The sequence below is a fragment of the Mytilus trossulus genome, chromosome 8 (assembly GCF_036588685.1).
Source record: "Mytilus trossulus isolate FHL-02 chromosome 8, PNRI_Mtr1.1.1.hap1, whole genome shotgun sequence".
Lineage (NCBI taxonomy): Eukaryota > Metazoa > Mollusca > Bivalvia > Mytilida > Mytilidae > Mytilus > Mytilus trossulus.
The window spans coordinates 26,084,138-26,099,362 of record NC_086380.1 but is presented as its reverse complement, the minus strand read 5'-3'; the positions used below and the strand labels follow the sequence as shown (position 1 = coordinate 26,099,362).

The 15,225-nt window shown below is 31.7% G+C and overlaps 1 protein-coding gene across 1 annotated transcript in view; it reads left to right on the top strand.

The window, feature by feature from the left end:
- The window catches only part of LOC134727512 (von Willebrand factor D and EGF domain-containing protein-like), a 57,598-nt gene extending 44,246 nt beyond the window's left edge, over nt 1–13,352 (top strand). Inside the window, exons 10-21 of the mRNA XM_063591893.1 lie at nt 434–817; nt 1,973–2,122; nt 2,444–2,662; nt 3,334–3,545; nt 4,230–4,626; nt 6,587–6,739; nt 8,138–8,324; nt 9,109–9,293; nt 9,945–10,193; nt 11,078–11,120; nt 11,905–12,013; nt 12,838–13,352. Of these exons, the coding sequence (XP_063447963.1) occupies nt 434–817; nt 1,973–2,122; nt 2,444–2,662; nt 3,334–3,545; nt 4,230–4,626; nt 6,587–6,739; nt 8,138–8,324; nt 9,109–9,293; nt 9,945–10,193; nt 11,078–11,120; nt 11,905–12,013; nt 12,838–13,039 (2,490 nt within the window). The 3' untranslated portion in view covers nt 13,040–13,352. The remainder of the gene's footprint in view (nt 1–433; nt 818–1,972; nt 2,123–2,443; nt 2,663–3,333; nt 3,546–4,229; nt 4,627–6,586; nt 6,740–8,137; nt 8,325–9,108; nt 9,294–9,944; nt 10,194–11,077; nt 11,121–11,904; nt 12,014–12,837) is intronic.
- The last annotated feature ends 1,873 nt before the right edge of the window (nt 13,353–15,225 follow it).

Sequence of the window (15,225 nt, the reverse complement as noted above, 5' to 3'; positions counted from 1 at the left end):
AACATGTTTAATATGACCTTCAAATGGAACCATCAAACCATTTATTATTGTAAACACTTAGTGTCTGCTTTATTAAACATGCATTTTTTCTGCAGATTAATATTCAATACTTGGGTTGTCAGAATATGAAAAGAAATCATTGTTGCGAATATGTATGGAAGTGTTTATGAAGGTTAACATATCAAATTGTACGATACCCCCTGCTTGGTCTTTGTTTATTGTATTGGACATTTCAAATGTTAGTACTTTCAAAGCTGGTGATTTTAAATTCTAAAGCGATGTCAGAATAACAAAAGACAAAAGACAATAAACTTGCATTGGATGAGAATAAATAATGGTAAAAAAAGTATATTACAGCTGATTGATATAATATTCAATTTAGAAATTCATTAATAAAATGTTCATTATAAACCCTCTGTTATTTTCGTTTCAGCCGGAGAAATATGACTACACAGTCATCGAAGGCGAACCCATTACAATAACATTCAAGTCGACAGTTCCAGTTGGTTGCATTGCCTCGCATAAAAACCTCATGGCTCACTGTGATCAGAGTTTTTATGTGTTTCAACCAAAAAGGAGCACAAACGTCGGTTCGTGTTCTAATAACATAGCCATAAAAGATATCATATTCAAAGCACAATTTTGTGGAATCAAATTTGGATCCACTGACTGGCAAGAAGAGAAAAATCTAGAAGTGTATGGTTTTAGTGATGGTCTGTATAATAGTGGAGATAGATCTACATACATAAGGCTTTCCACTTCTTCTGAGTCAGCATTTAATGAAATATGGCAAAACATACACATTCCGGACATTAAGGTTTGTTTATAGAAAATATAGAATAAGCAAAAAGATTGTTCATACAACATGTACAAGGTTTATCATTTCTCAATTCGTGAATTATAAAACAATATTGAGTCACTGCAATACATGTTACAATATGAAAGTGAAGATAACCGTAAATTGACACACAGCCAAGGCACCTGTTTTATTATTATATTAAGGGCATACGATACAGTTACAGGGGAGATAACGACGTTGCTAACGTACATTGTTATTGTCGCGACGTCAAACTATGACTTATCGGGGAAAATATTTAGTTTTCGACTAATTTTTATCATTCAAACATATTTAACGTAAAACGAGCTCATGGACCCTTCTTTTTTAAAATGCCATTTAGTTTGATTACGCGAGAAGAGTATGTTTGCCAATATCATGAGAACGTATATAATGCATTTTTTTATATTCAATAAATATACAGCAAAACATTATGTTTTTATCTACATTCAAGAACATTTGATAAATATGAGTTATTTTTTAATAAAAAATTGATACATTTTTTGAATACTTATAAAATACAGAAAGTAGAAATTATTTAACAAAACAATATTTTTGTTTATTTTTTAAAACAAAAAAGTTATGTCCTACTTTTCAAAGGGAAAAAACAACCATAAATCCGAATTGTGAGCAAATATACAAAATTTCGACCTCATTTTCCTCAAAAAGTAGCACATCAAGGTATATATTTTTTTTACATATTTGATTGAATCAGGTAATAAACTAGTCAATTTGGATTTTTTTTTATCAAAATGTAAATCCGGGATCAAAACTATATCGTATGCCTTTAACTTAGTTTTGATATATCATCCATTTGTACGCTAGCTTACAAGATGAGATCCATTAGTAGTTATGCGATGTTTAATTTGGTAACCATATGTTGATTGAATCAACACGAAGCACAAACCATCAACCTCTATGAGAAAGATCAGCCGATGCGAGGACTGAGTAAGATTCTAACTTTGCAGTAATTGGTGGTTGTATGATATCAGAATAGATGTTTACACGGAAGACAGTCAAATCGTATAACTGTAAAGGTAACAAAAATAGCTGACAGCGCCATGGAAAAAAAAACTATTAAAATTTCAACAATCAGGTCACCGAGATGAACATAAAAAAATCATGTTTCTAATTTAGGTTAAAGTTTTAGATAAAGATGCGTCAATGACAAACAGGATTTGTCAATCAGTGAATGATCCTCATATAACGACGTTTGATGGAAAGTATTATCACTTTATGGACATTGGTGAATTTGTTATATACAGAAATGACAGAGGACCTTATTGGGTGAGAATAACAAGTTATTAGATTATAACATCAACTTTATGATGATTCAGTAATGTTAAATACCAAGAGAGGCATATGCATACCTGTGATTTGCATGCATCATTTGAATCAGTTTTGTATTGGGGTGCGTCATTAATTGTACGTCTTTTTAGGTTAATATTGGTCATTTATTGAAAGTGTCAATTTCAAATGAAGATTACGGAAACAAAATTGTTTCAACATTGATACTATAGATAAATATTCATTAAATTGGTTTGTCCCGATGTCCACAAATTGCAATAAAATTAAGGTGCATAAACAAATCATCCTTTTTTTTTATAGCTCCATGCGTTGTTGACCAATTGTGGTTTTGGTTGGCAAGGTTCTGCTTGTCACTGTGCTATAGCAATACGAAGTCGCAGTTCTTTATTTGTTATAAGGACTTGTAAATCTATTTCGAGGACGAAAAAAGAACTATTAACAACACCAGTTACCAAATTGATAAGTTGCGATGACAAGGACCTACTTATTGACTTCAATCAAAGACGAAACGAATACAAGGTATATAAGCAGCAGTTTTGTATAAACATAAGTTGTACGTGTAATATGATAAAAACATGAGATATCAAAAAGGACAACGATAATCAAATGATTACATTGCATGTATGTTTCATTATATAACGTAAGTTTTATTGGCTAGCAGAAATATCGCATCCCCTTTTGATTGACATTCATTGCACAATGAAATTGATCAGTATGATTACACGAGGTTCAATGAGGCGATTCAAACAAAATGCACTACAGTTATTTTACAACGATTTTAAACCCCTATGTTTTTACATAAAGATGCCTTAATTTCTTAATTAACAGCACAGTGGCCTGCAAGCTATACTATGAAATGACGAAAACAAAATTTCGCACAGAAAACGACCAATTGAGCATGGTAATTCCTCACAAACACCAAAAGAATATATCTAGTTTGGATATATACGCAGAAATGGTCACATTTGAAACAGTTGTCGTGATATTCTGATTTCAAACGGGAATATTTATCTTCACAAAATATACAGTTCTGAATTAAAAACTGCAATGTATGAAAAGAAAACAAATCAGCAATTAGCACTCCAATATGTCATATGGTAACTACTGAGAGTTATAAGATATTTACTGCTCTTCTTTTAATATACTTTGTTTCTGTTGAAAGCTATATATGATAATTTTGTTTTGATTAGGTAATTTTACCAATCGGAACAGAAATCAAGATCTTAATATCGAGGTGGTCGGGGTTTATAGGGACTGTCACTGTAAAACCTTCCATTTATGACATAAAAGAAGCAAAAGGACTGTGCGGTGTTCCGAGTGTCACTAAAGATCCTTCAGATGATTATACTCATCGTTATAATGGACCAGTTAGCAGTGATCAGGAATTTGCTAAATCGTGGAGGTAACATATTACAAAAATGAAAAGAATCCTAAAAAAAAACCATGACGAATCAATCTTTAAAGTCAAATATTAAATAACTTTTTTTGTAAAGCTCTTTAAAAGGAACACATTCAATGCGTAAGCAAATGGCATGAAGGGTATTAAAGGGAAATTATAATTTAACATAAATCAATTGTTTCAAAAACCATCGGAAACGGTCTTTCCCCTCCAAAACATGATTAATTGATTTTTTTGATTTTTTTATTGATTGGTTTGGTTGGTTGGTTCTTTAGTTGGTTGGCTGATATAATAAATAAATACATGGAATAAGGTCTCTTGGAACAAGTAGAAAAGAATCAAATGCAACATTGGACCCCGTATTTAACCGATTAATTATATGATTGGTTGGTTGGTGGTTTGGTTGTTTGAATGTTTGATTGATTAATTGATTATTTTGTCGATTGATAGATTGATTGAATGTGTACATGGCACTCTTTTTATGAAGACATCAGACGTAATGTCCATTTATTGACCGGGCTGCGTGCTTGTACATCACTAATTCCCAAACGGACAGCCTCAAAATTTTCAAATAAAAAAATAATCCTAAATCTTCCTTTTTAAAAAAAATCTTAATTTCATTTGAGTTTATCTGCTTCTATAGAAATGTACAAACACTTCATAAGTATTTATATTTATTACTTATAGAATAACATCAGCAATGACGAATGAACAATTGTTTGTTGATGAACCTGAATTTATCAACGATAACTTGATTCTTAATCTTCCGAACAATCCAGCAAGTATGAATAATTCAACAACATTTTGTACATGTGAGAATCAGGCTGGTAGTACGGATTCACTTGATGATTTCAACACCCTCCAATGTAACTTGACGGAAAGCACTGAATTTTGCTCCAGTTCTCAACAGTCTGGAAATCAGATCAACTCTTATTCTACTTCCTGTACCATATCTAAACGTAAAAGGCGTTCTTTAGATCACTCCAGTGTTGTTCGACGAAGCACTACCGATGCGGATGACAGTGATGATATAACTGAGTCGCAACCTCTTGTTTTTGATGAGGACATCAACAGTACAGATGTGGTAAAGAGTTATAAATCTACTTGTTGTTGAATGTTCAGTTGTAATATCCAAAATGAAATTGTCCATTAACAAATATAGCTGGTTAACCCCACGTTTTATTCAGTTCATGATGCTGTTTTTTATGTTTTTATTTGTTTATTCTTTTGGGTGTCTATCGTTTTCTTTTCTTTTTTACTATAACGTTGATACGTGTAGTACCTTGTCAACTAGCTAGTTTCTTTTATGTCCCTGGTATCTATCGTTTGAATTTGTTTGCACTGAAAAATGTACAATAGACAATGGTGTATGATGTTATATATGATATTTTGTAGGTTTACACCTTCTTTTTAATTCAGATTTTATGCTTCAGTTTTCTATTCTCTTACATCTTCTCTATAAATAAATACCAGTTTCTATTTTTATATTATATTTGTTGTATAATGTAATTAGGTACGGTGCTGTTTGAAGTCGTATACACGGAATATTGTTGGTGAGGACGTTATACTGGAGCAACAGCAGCTGTAAATTACCTTGATATTTTTTTAAATAAATTCTCTAAAAAACCTTGAAGATATCATAATGATAAAATTTTTAAATTTTTAAACTCAATTTTTATTTTTTTTTATTTTATTTTTTCTGAACATTTATATTAAAGATAAAACCTCAGACAAAGATATATCTGCACTGGTTTAAAACAGGGGCGTAATATACCAGAGGAACAGTCAAACTCATAATTCGAAAATAATCTTACAACGCCATGGCTAAAATTAAAAAGACAAAAAGACAAATAATAGTACAAAAGAAATGACATGAAAAATTAAGAACTAATTAACACGAACCCCACCAAAAACTTTTTGGGTTGAATATATGTATCAAGTTCAAGAGATAACCCTAAATAAGCAATCATTTGTTTTCAGCTTGTAAATCCTAATCAGACATGAATAATACAAAGAATCATACAAAGCATTTCAATTTAAATCAATTTTTAATTTAAAAGAACCAAAAGCTAAAAATTTTAGCATTCGAAATGTTATATTTTAATCATTATCGACAAAAACAAATTTCAAAGACAGAGACAACTTTAGCAAACAATTACAGGTATCATTACATAGATGATGAAATTACAGCTGTTAACTAAATATTGTTTGATTGCTGGTTGCTAAATGTCCTGAGACAAATAGTAAATGTATTTGCAGAAAAAAAACATATTAACGACATGGGTAGGTCTGTAATGTGACTCGAGAGGGTCCAAATGTAAATTTCACTTGCTGATTAATTGAATAAGCCATAGTGTCAGAAAGTAATCAAATATAAAAAAAAAAAAAAGATGTGGTATGATTGCCAATGAGACAACAATCCACAAAAGACCAAAATGACACAAACATTAACAATAATAGGTCACCGTATGGCCTTCAACAATGAGCAAAGATTATACCGCATAGTCAGCTATAAAAGGCCCCCATAAGACAGTGTAAAACAATTCAAAGGAGAAAACTTACGGCCTTATTTATTTAAAAAAAAAGAACGAACAACAAATGTGTAACATATAAACAAAAGACAACCACTTGGGACAGGCACATACATAATTAATGTGGCGGAGTTAAATACCCATCTATAGACGTCCCATAGATGTGTCGGTTCTTTAAGAACATACTGCATTGCACCCATTCTACATGAGACTATGGTTAAATTTGTTACACCCCACCTGCGATAGAACAGTGGCATAATGTTTTCTGGTCTGTGCGTCCGTTCGTTCGTCCTTCCGTCCGTCCGTTCGTTTGTTCGTTCGTTCGTCTGGCCAGCTTCAGGTTAAAGTTGTTGGTAAAGGTAGTTTTTGATGAAGCCCTATGTTCCCTATGGTATGATCTTTCTAATTTTAATACCAAATTTAAGTTTTGACCCAATCTTCAAGGTCCACTGAACAAAAAAATGCTAATGCGAGTGGGGCATCCGTGTACTATGAACACATTCTTGTTTTTAGATTTCTCAAGGCTTTCGAAACGGATGGACTGCAGAAATAGCTTACCAAACATGTCAAGAAGCTTTGACAACAGCAATTCCGTCTGATGTTTACAGCGATGTGGTTGAGGTGGATGTTGAAAATTTCATACAGTCATGTGTAGGAGATATTGAGGTAGATCTTAAGCTTGTCAAAATATAACTATGAATCAACGTACTACTAATTTTTGAATATACCATAGCCCACGTAAACTATAAAGCTGCAAGCGGAAACCAGTATATCCGGTTTTTAATCTAACATAAATTTATGTTTTTTTTCGGCAATAAAACAATGTAAAACTAAGCAAGAAGAACAATTTTCAAAAATACACATACACTTGTCGAAGATATTGTGAAACTGAAATTGACAGAAATTAACTTAATCTTTATATACCAATTTTGTTGTCTACTGTTTTGATGGATAATTTTGAAAAATAACATGAATATAAGTTTTATAGTCTGATTAACGGCACCATATGCGTGTGTTTTTTGTTTATAGAAAGTGTCCGTAAACAACTATTTCTGAGGCATGCTTTTGAAAGATTTAAGGACGTCATGAATAGTTCTTTTACCAGTTTATCATGAATGTTTCAATTCTTGCCCCAACGATCAGTCGCTTTTGATAGATTTTAACATAACCGAATGAGACTTACATCCAGTTTATACTGGTCATGATTGACACGACGGGTGCAACATGTTGAATATGAACTTCTTACAATTTCGGATGTAGTATTTCTAATGTTTGCTATTAATAACAGTTGCGAGTTTACAGTCTGATATATGTTGCATTCTGCAATTGTAAAGGGTAATTATGAGTATAGTTTGATAATTGCTCTGAGTCTCTTTTTTTTCTGGACAAGGATGGTAGGTGACGGTGTCTGCATTGAGAAAAATAGCATTTTAAAACATAGGTTATTACAGAGAATTATTACTTTTGTTTCGAGCCGAGTATAGCTGATATTTAAAAATACTCAACAGTTGTTGTCTGTTGATTCAAGAGATATTTAACATGACACCACCATGTTACAATAAATCAGATTATACTATTTTTTTAACTAGATATAAGAAGATGTGGTGTGAGTGCCAATGAGACAACTCTCCATCCAAGTAACAATTTAAAAAGTAAACCATTATAGGTTAAAGTACGGCCTTCAACACGGAGCCTTGGCTCACACCGAACAACAAGCTATAAAGGGCCCCAAAATTACTAGTGTAAAACCATTCAACCGGGAAAACCAACGGTCTAATCTATATAAACAAAACGAGAAACGAGAAACACGTATATATTACATAAACAAACGACAACTACTGTACATCAGATTACTACCCATTCTAAAAGTAATATTATTCAATAAGAAGTATTGGTATTAATATTTGATTTTTTCATTGAGTAATTGTATAATCTTTTACTGTGACGGGAGAACGCTTTGCAAATAGATTTTAATCTGAAATCGTAACAAAACCAGGATATTTTTTTTAATTGTTTATCTAGTCTATGATTTATGATATGTCGAGTTGTATCAATATATTTTAGGTAACTGGGGATACGTCATTTTTAACGGATACTATCAATGCCATGGCAACGAATATTATAACGGAAATCTCCAGAAATGAATCACTTTTCATTGTGAACACAACTGATGGTTCACAGACAATTCTTGAGCAAATTACAGGCAAATTGTGTATGAACAATTGTAGTAATAACGGCATCTGTGTTTCAGGTATGCATATGTTTAAAATAACATTATACTATGTGTTGTGTAAAATCGTCCATGAATATGAAAACGTTAAGTAATCATTCGGTGTTCTGCTTTAATATTTTTATGAGAGACAAAGGAAGACGATCCCATACATTTTCTATCTAAAAAAATGTCTATAAGTTGAGAGAAAGAAAATACCATTATCAAAAGGTTAAATGACAAAACAACATACTACAGACTACAAAGAAGACAAAATTCTGTTCAATAAGGACACTACCTTTTGATTATAGTGTAGTGCAAAGACATCTTCAGAAATGAATATATATAAAAAAATTACATTATTGGGAACATTGATTTCTGATAACAATACGGAATTACAGTAGCCTCCTTGCGATGATACAGGGAAACATCTCTGTATTCAGTTGTTCCGTATATCCAACTGCAGTTATGATAATAACATGTTGTTCAAGTAGTGAATTTAAAACAGCTCTGTCAGTTCTTGTCATTTATTCTAAACACAACCTATATACGATAAATGCACCAAATTTCAAATACGTTATGGGAAAAATTAAGACAGAATATCAAAATTATTAGCATCCTAAATATGTTTAAAGTCATTAAGTCATTTCGTAGCCAAGGAGTCCAACCAATAATAGCCATATTTCCTTTTTGCATATTTTTTTGATTAATTAGATATATGAAGATGTGATATGAGTACTGATAGAACAACTCTCACTCAGCAAGCTATATAAGGCCCCAAAATTAAAAGTATTAAACGTCTATATAAAGTTTATACTATTTTTAGGTCAATGTGAGTGTTCGAATGGATATATTGGTGATGACTGTTCAAGAGTCACTTCAACGCCCCCTGTGAACATAAGTCTGCCAGCTGAAGGTTTATGTACTACAACTACACGTTCATGCAAAAAGACTAATATCTATGGCGATTTTTTGTCAATGGAAGTTTGGTATAAGATCCGATATTTTAAGGTACTTCGTCGAATTATATCTATATATAATTCTTTCTATAATTCTTAACTATATATATCTGTATATATTATTTGAGACCATTTATATTTTAAATATTCAAAACATTTCTACCTCTCAGTTCTTCATGTTCTTCATATTAAGTACAAAATCGATTTATATGTTATGATATGATAACGTCGTATAATTTTGATGCATTAATTTTTTGCTGAGCAATATTTAAGATGAATTTCTTAATTGACAGAATATTCAATTAAATGTGCCTGTCCCAAGTCATGAACCTGTCAATATATATATATATATATATATTAGAAATGATCAATTTTGCTCAGAATTGAAATATCTATATCATTCCAGTAATAACTGAGTTGAAGAAAACAACAAAAGCATTAAACCCTTTTATACTTTTGCGATTAACCAGTATCCAACACGCTCACGTAACGTTGTTTGCAATTTCTTCCAATTTATTTGCTCTTTTAAGTATACTGTTTTACCCTTTTTCATCTTTAGATTTCCAGTTGCTATGATTTATATGTTTTTATTGACTCAAATGAAGGCGAATTGCGCATCTCACTTCAAACTATACACTTTGTATGTTGATATAGTTTATATAATCAGTTGGTTATCATAAAAGTTATTTATTATTAATTGTAGGTATTGGATAATATTAAATTGTACGAATCAAATTGGGAAATTTACAAGGCTCAGTATAGAAATATGTTTATGGTAACCGTCGACCTTGATGTATCAAGAAAAACTCGTTCAGCCTCGGGACCTAAAATGGCAGAAGGATATGAAATTACACTGTCGAACGATGGATCCAATTTTGGGGATGAAGTTACTATCCTTATTTATGATGATGGATGTTTTTCATGCAATAGATCTATGACATGTGTTTCATTGGTAACTATTAAATTCTTATTTAACATGAATGTAATAGCGAATTAAATGACGCATATTACATGTATTAGTTGGACAAAATATAAATATATTACTTTAAATCAATACCAAACCAATATTTAGAACATTATACTAAAATTTTCAACTAAATAATTTTCAATGATTACAATAAAGTATTTAATCAATGTATTTCATGCTGTTCCAAAAACTGTAATACAGTTGTGATACTCGTAAGTAATGTGTTTACTAATATTTTTCAAAGGTACCAGGATTATAATTTATTACGCCAGACGCGCGTTTCGTCTACATAAGACTCATCGGTGACGCTCAAAAAAATTTATTGATAAAACCAAACAAGTACAAAGTTGAAGAGCATTTAGGATCCAAAATTCCAAAAAGTTGTGCCAAATAACACATCATGTTTTTAACTATTTTGATGTATACATCAGCTGTTTATATATATCATGATATTATCATTGATTATAATACCAAACCCCTAACGGAAGGGATAGATTTTGGTTTTCAAATGATGGAGTTATAAACGTATTGGTGTGTGTTTTATTATTATACATTATATAGACATATGTTGAGCGATGAGATTGCATGACCCCCCTCTTTTTTTTAACACCACCACATTTATGGCGCCTGTCAAAAGTCAGGATTTGTTTATTAGAAAAACATTTATATTCAGACCAATTGTTTTCACTCGGCTTTTTTTCTTTCCTATTATCCAATTGTTGTCTCTTTGACAATATCTTCATTTCCATTTTCAATTTTGTATTAAACTAATTTTAATTAATTTAAGATCCGCTTGCATATGACTTAGTTAGATACGTTATAAGCAAATGTTTACGAATAACGCATTTTAAATGAAAAATTTATTGCAGGAAATATGTCAATCATCAATAGAGAAAGATGAAGATAAAAAAGGTAACTAACACATTAAAATAGTTAAGTAAATACATTGTAGCCATGTTAAAGTATGTGTGGGTAATATGTCAACTACAGAACAACCAAATGATTGATATCCGGGACATGACATCTAGCACTCGACATTTAGGATTCTGTTATATATCTAGATTTATATGTTACATTTTGTATATGGCAAATCAGTTTCATAAATAATGTATTCAAATAATTAGCGTTTGGGAAAAACTGCCTTAAACAATGAAAGGGATAATCAATTGGTGTTATATACATAAACTATATATTCAACATGTTCAAAACGTATAGTCCCTAATCAAAGGGTAAAATCAAAGCTCAAACACATCAAACGAATGAACAAACTTCAACTTTTTTGACTCAGTACCGGCATTATCCTATGTAGAAAATGGTGTATTAAACCGGGTTTTATAGCTAGCTAAACCTCTTTCTTATAAGACAGTCGTATACAATTCATCATATTGACAAAGATATGTGACGACTTCAAACAACCATAAAGGTCAAAGTGTAAAATTCATAATCACTATAAAAACAAACAAATTCAAATGGTAGTAAACAAACATTTACCATAACACAAACACGCATTGTCGGCATGCAGAAGTACAGAGCCACGTCATATGTAAAAAAGGAACACAAAGCATTAAAAGGAATATAGAGAAAACACATCAGCAAAATTAAAAGACAATAATGCTAATCAAATTTCATAAAACAATAATGCAATGACGGGATGTATAAGTACATATGTTTTTTCTTTCATACTTTGTCCTTTAAGATAGTAACAAGACCACTATAGCACTTGCCTCATCTTTTGGTGTGATTGGAGTGGTTGTTTGCTTGTTAGCTGTACTATTCTACTTGAAGCACAAAAACAGTGATGAAAAGTAAGTGTGTTTTTATATATTTGTTACTTACAATTTGACTTTTTACACTCGTACTTAAATTTCGTACGTTTTTTGTAGTTTTTTATTAGGGTTAATTCAATTAAATAGTTAGGAGATGTGGCATGCTTGCTGATGGAACCGAACAGAGGAGACATAGGCAATATTATATCATCCAATCTCTTTGAAACATGCGGAAAAGCGAAAAGCCTATTTAAAGGTACAGTTTGCTCTAACTGTAACTTCTCACCTCTCTTTATCAAACCTAACTGTGATACAATAAAAACAAAATTAGCATTATGTTTGTCAAGCATTAACCGATGAACGATAAACAGATGTATCAGACGCCAAATGAAGACAAAAACTGCATAACAAGCTATAGAAATGGTTCATGCCATCTAAGAACGAGGCAAGATTTAACATGTTTGTAAGGTTTTACATTAGTACAACAACAAACATATAGTGTGAAAACCAGATAAAAATGAACTGCATATTCAGAACGGCAAGAACAAAAAACAAAGTGATAAGAAGACAAAATATACAAAGCACAGATAAAGGGGTGTATTTCAAGCGTTTTTGTTCCACGTCTAATTTTTCTTTGTTGATGCTAAAAACTGTCGAGCATGCCTTCCACTCTTCAACTGAAACAAATAAAGTGGGTTGATAGAATTAATTGGTATCAGGTATAAATAACGAGAAACGTGTTTATAGCATTGGGCAGGAAATATTGGTTTCGTCTTGATAATTGTTATTGGTTTTTTATGTGTAAATAGCCAATACTGTATATTTACAAAACTGACAGTTTGTATTTTTATATTTTTGTACAGGACGAAAGTTGGTGTTTACACTGACAGCAACAACGAAAGTGATAAAAAGTTTGGCAAAGATATGTTGTCAAATGGGATCAAGACATTTAAAGAAAATTCTATCAGCGATCTCGATCTTTACTTTGAAGACGGCAGTGAAGCATCAATTTACAATTATGAGAAACAGCTGCCACCACAAAACCATTTCATTAACAATATATAAATTTTAAGAAAATAAGATCAGTTTTGTAAATCATTATGGACCTTTTTATGACTTTTGTCTCAAAATTAAGATATGTTGTATTGATACTTCCAGAGTCAAATGAAAATTTGTAAGACAGTTTTGTAACATCTTGGTTAAGCAAGAGTTACGATCCACTCCCCTGCTCTCGACCTTTGTGAGAATAAGCCAATATTTTGGATAACAATGTGGCGGCATCTATTGGTAGATTACAGTCACGTCTATTCTGGATACACTATTCTTGACCAATGGTAGCATTCAAACTCTTCAATTTGAAGGTAAACACACTAGCAGGAAACGAAAATATACGTTTACATTCATGCATTTGTGCAAGAAACATACCCAAGAACTTTTTAAAATATTCAACTAAAGTCGTATGTTTAGGAATGTAAAGACACACTTGTTGCCAATACGCACGTGGTAATTGTTTACATACACTTTCTACATTTAAACGTGATCATGTTTTAGGTGATTTTTGATTAGATGCAGCGAGTTTTGACTGCTACTGAGGAAATCATTACATTGTGTCTCCGAAATACTATCTAACTCCACTAACGGACGAGAGGAGGGGAGTGGATCTTAATTCTTGGCCAGCGAAGATGGTTCTATACATGTATAAAACGTTTAAACTCTATGACATCTTATTTGAATTCATTTTCAAACGTACTTGATTTTACTGCTCTCCAAATAACGTAACGTAAGTCTGACGTTTGAAATGTTTAAAAAAAACAAAAACTATTTAAATCGAATTAAAGAAAGTAATTGCACTTGACTCAGGCCATACTTTTAAGTTATGGAGTATATCGTTTTGAAAATGGTTTTGAGACGAAATTTGAAATATCACTAAAACAATGTAATATTTGTCTGAAGGAAAATACTGAACAGTTGTTCCTGTTGGAAATTATCTCTTCTTAGAAAAGAAATAAAGATACATTTTGCGGGGATTCAGTGAAGTTACCGACTCTATCATGATGACAAAATCGTATCTTGGGGTAAAACTAAGTTTGATAGCATTGTATTAGAGACTTCAATGTTCGTATGCTCTGTGTACAAGATCAGACATCTTTCATTCATTTGAGTTTACATCATAATTTTATACATTGACTAATGGGATTCGTGTAAGAAGAGTGAAACGTTAAACTATATTTTCAAAGGTCATTTCAAAACGGCGGATATAAAAGTAATAATGCACGGTTATTTTGAGAATTTAAAAAAAACCGATATTTTCTAATTTTGATATCTAGGAATATCCAACATGATTAAATGACCTAAAACCTGATCCCAGTATGATTTGAAAAAAATGAAATATCAATAGTAGCTTTCGCCCCAGGTAGATGATAAATCAACCCAAATAATGATATCGACCTTGGACTTCGTCCTCAGTCCATGCGCTTCTTTTGTGTCAATATATCTTTTTATTAAATAATATGAGCAAATAAACCCTAATACGGATAAATCAGCATGTGCAGTGCTGAAAACGTTCCACTGTCGATATTAATCAAAATTTAATATTGCTCTTCCAACAGGACCAATAGGGAAAAAACCGGGCCAATACAGAAAAACGCGTGGTAAAGCTGATTAGCCCTAGGGCTAGACCAGGACGTTCACTTCGGGTTATCAATTTTCTTTCGCCATTACTTAACTTTTGGAGTATCGTTATGTATAAAAATATTTATATAATATTTTTAAAATTAAAATCATAAAATAAACAGGTTAAATGATGTGCAATGTTTTGTTACGTCTTAAATTTTGAAACTGAGAAAAAAAAACGGGCAATACACAAAAAAAGCGGGAAAAACCGTATTAGTCCATGGGTGTACTTCCGGTTTTTAATTTTCCTACAATCATTTATTAAAAGTGCTATGAGCTTGCTGTTTCTGTATTGGCACAGGTACAATGTATAGACTATCGGTTATCTGGCCCTCGACCTTACCGGTCTCGAGGCCAATACAGCAAACCTTGAATCTATACCAGTGTCAATACAGAAACAGCCAGTTATTAACATTTTAATATCGACCTCATAAGGCTATACATGTATAATATCGCTTTTTCACATGCTATATACCTGAACGTTGACAAAGCATATCTGTTAACAATGCAAAATTCATGATAAATGTGTGCAGTGCAGTATCTGATGATTTGATGGTAGATTGTATTAGGAACTATAA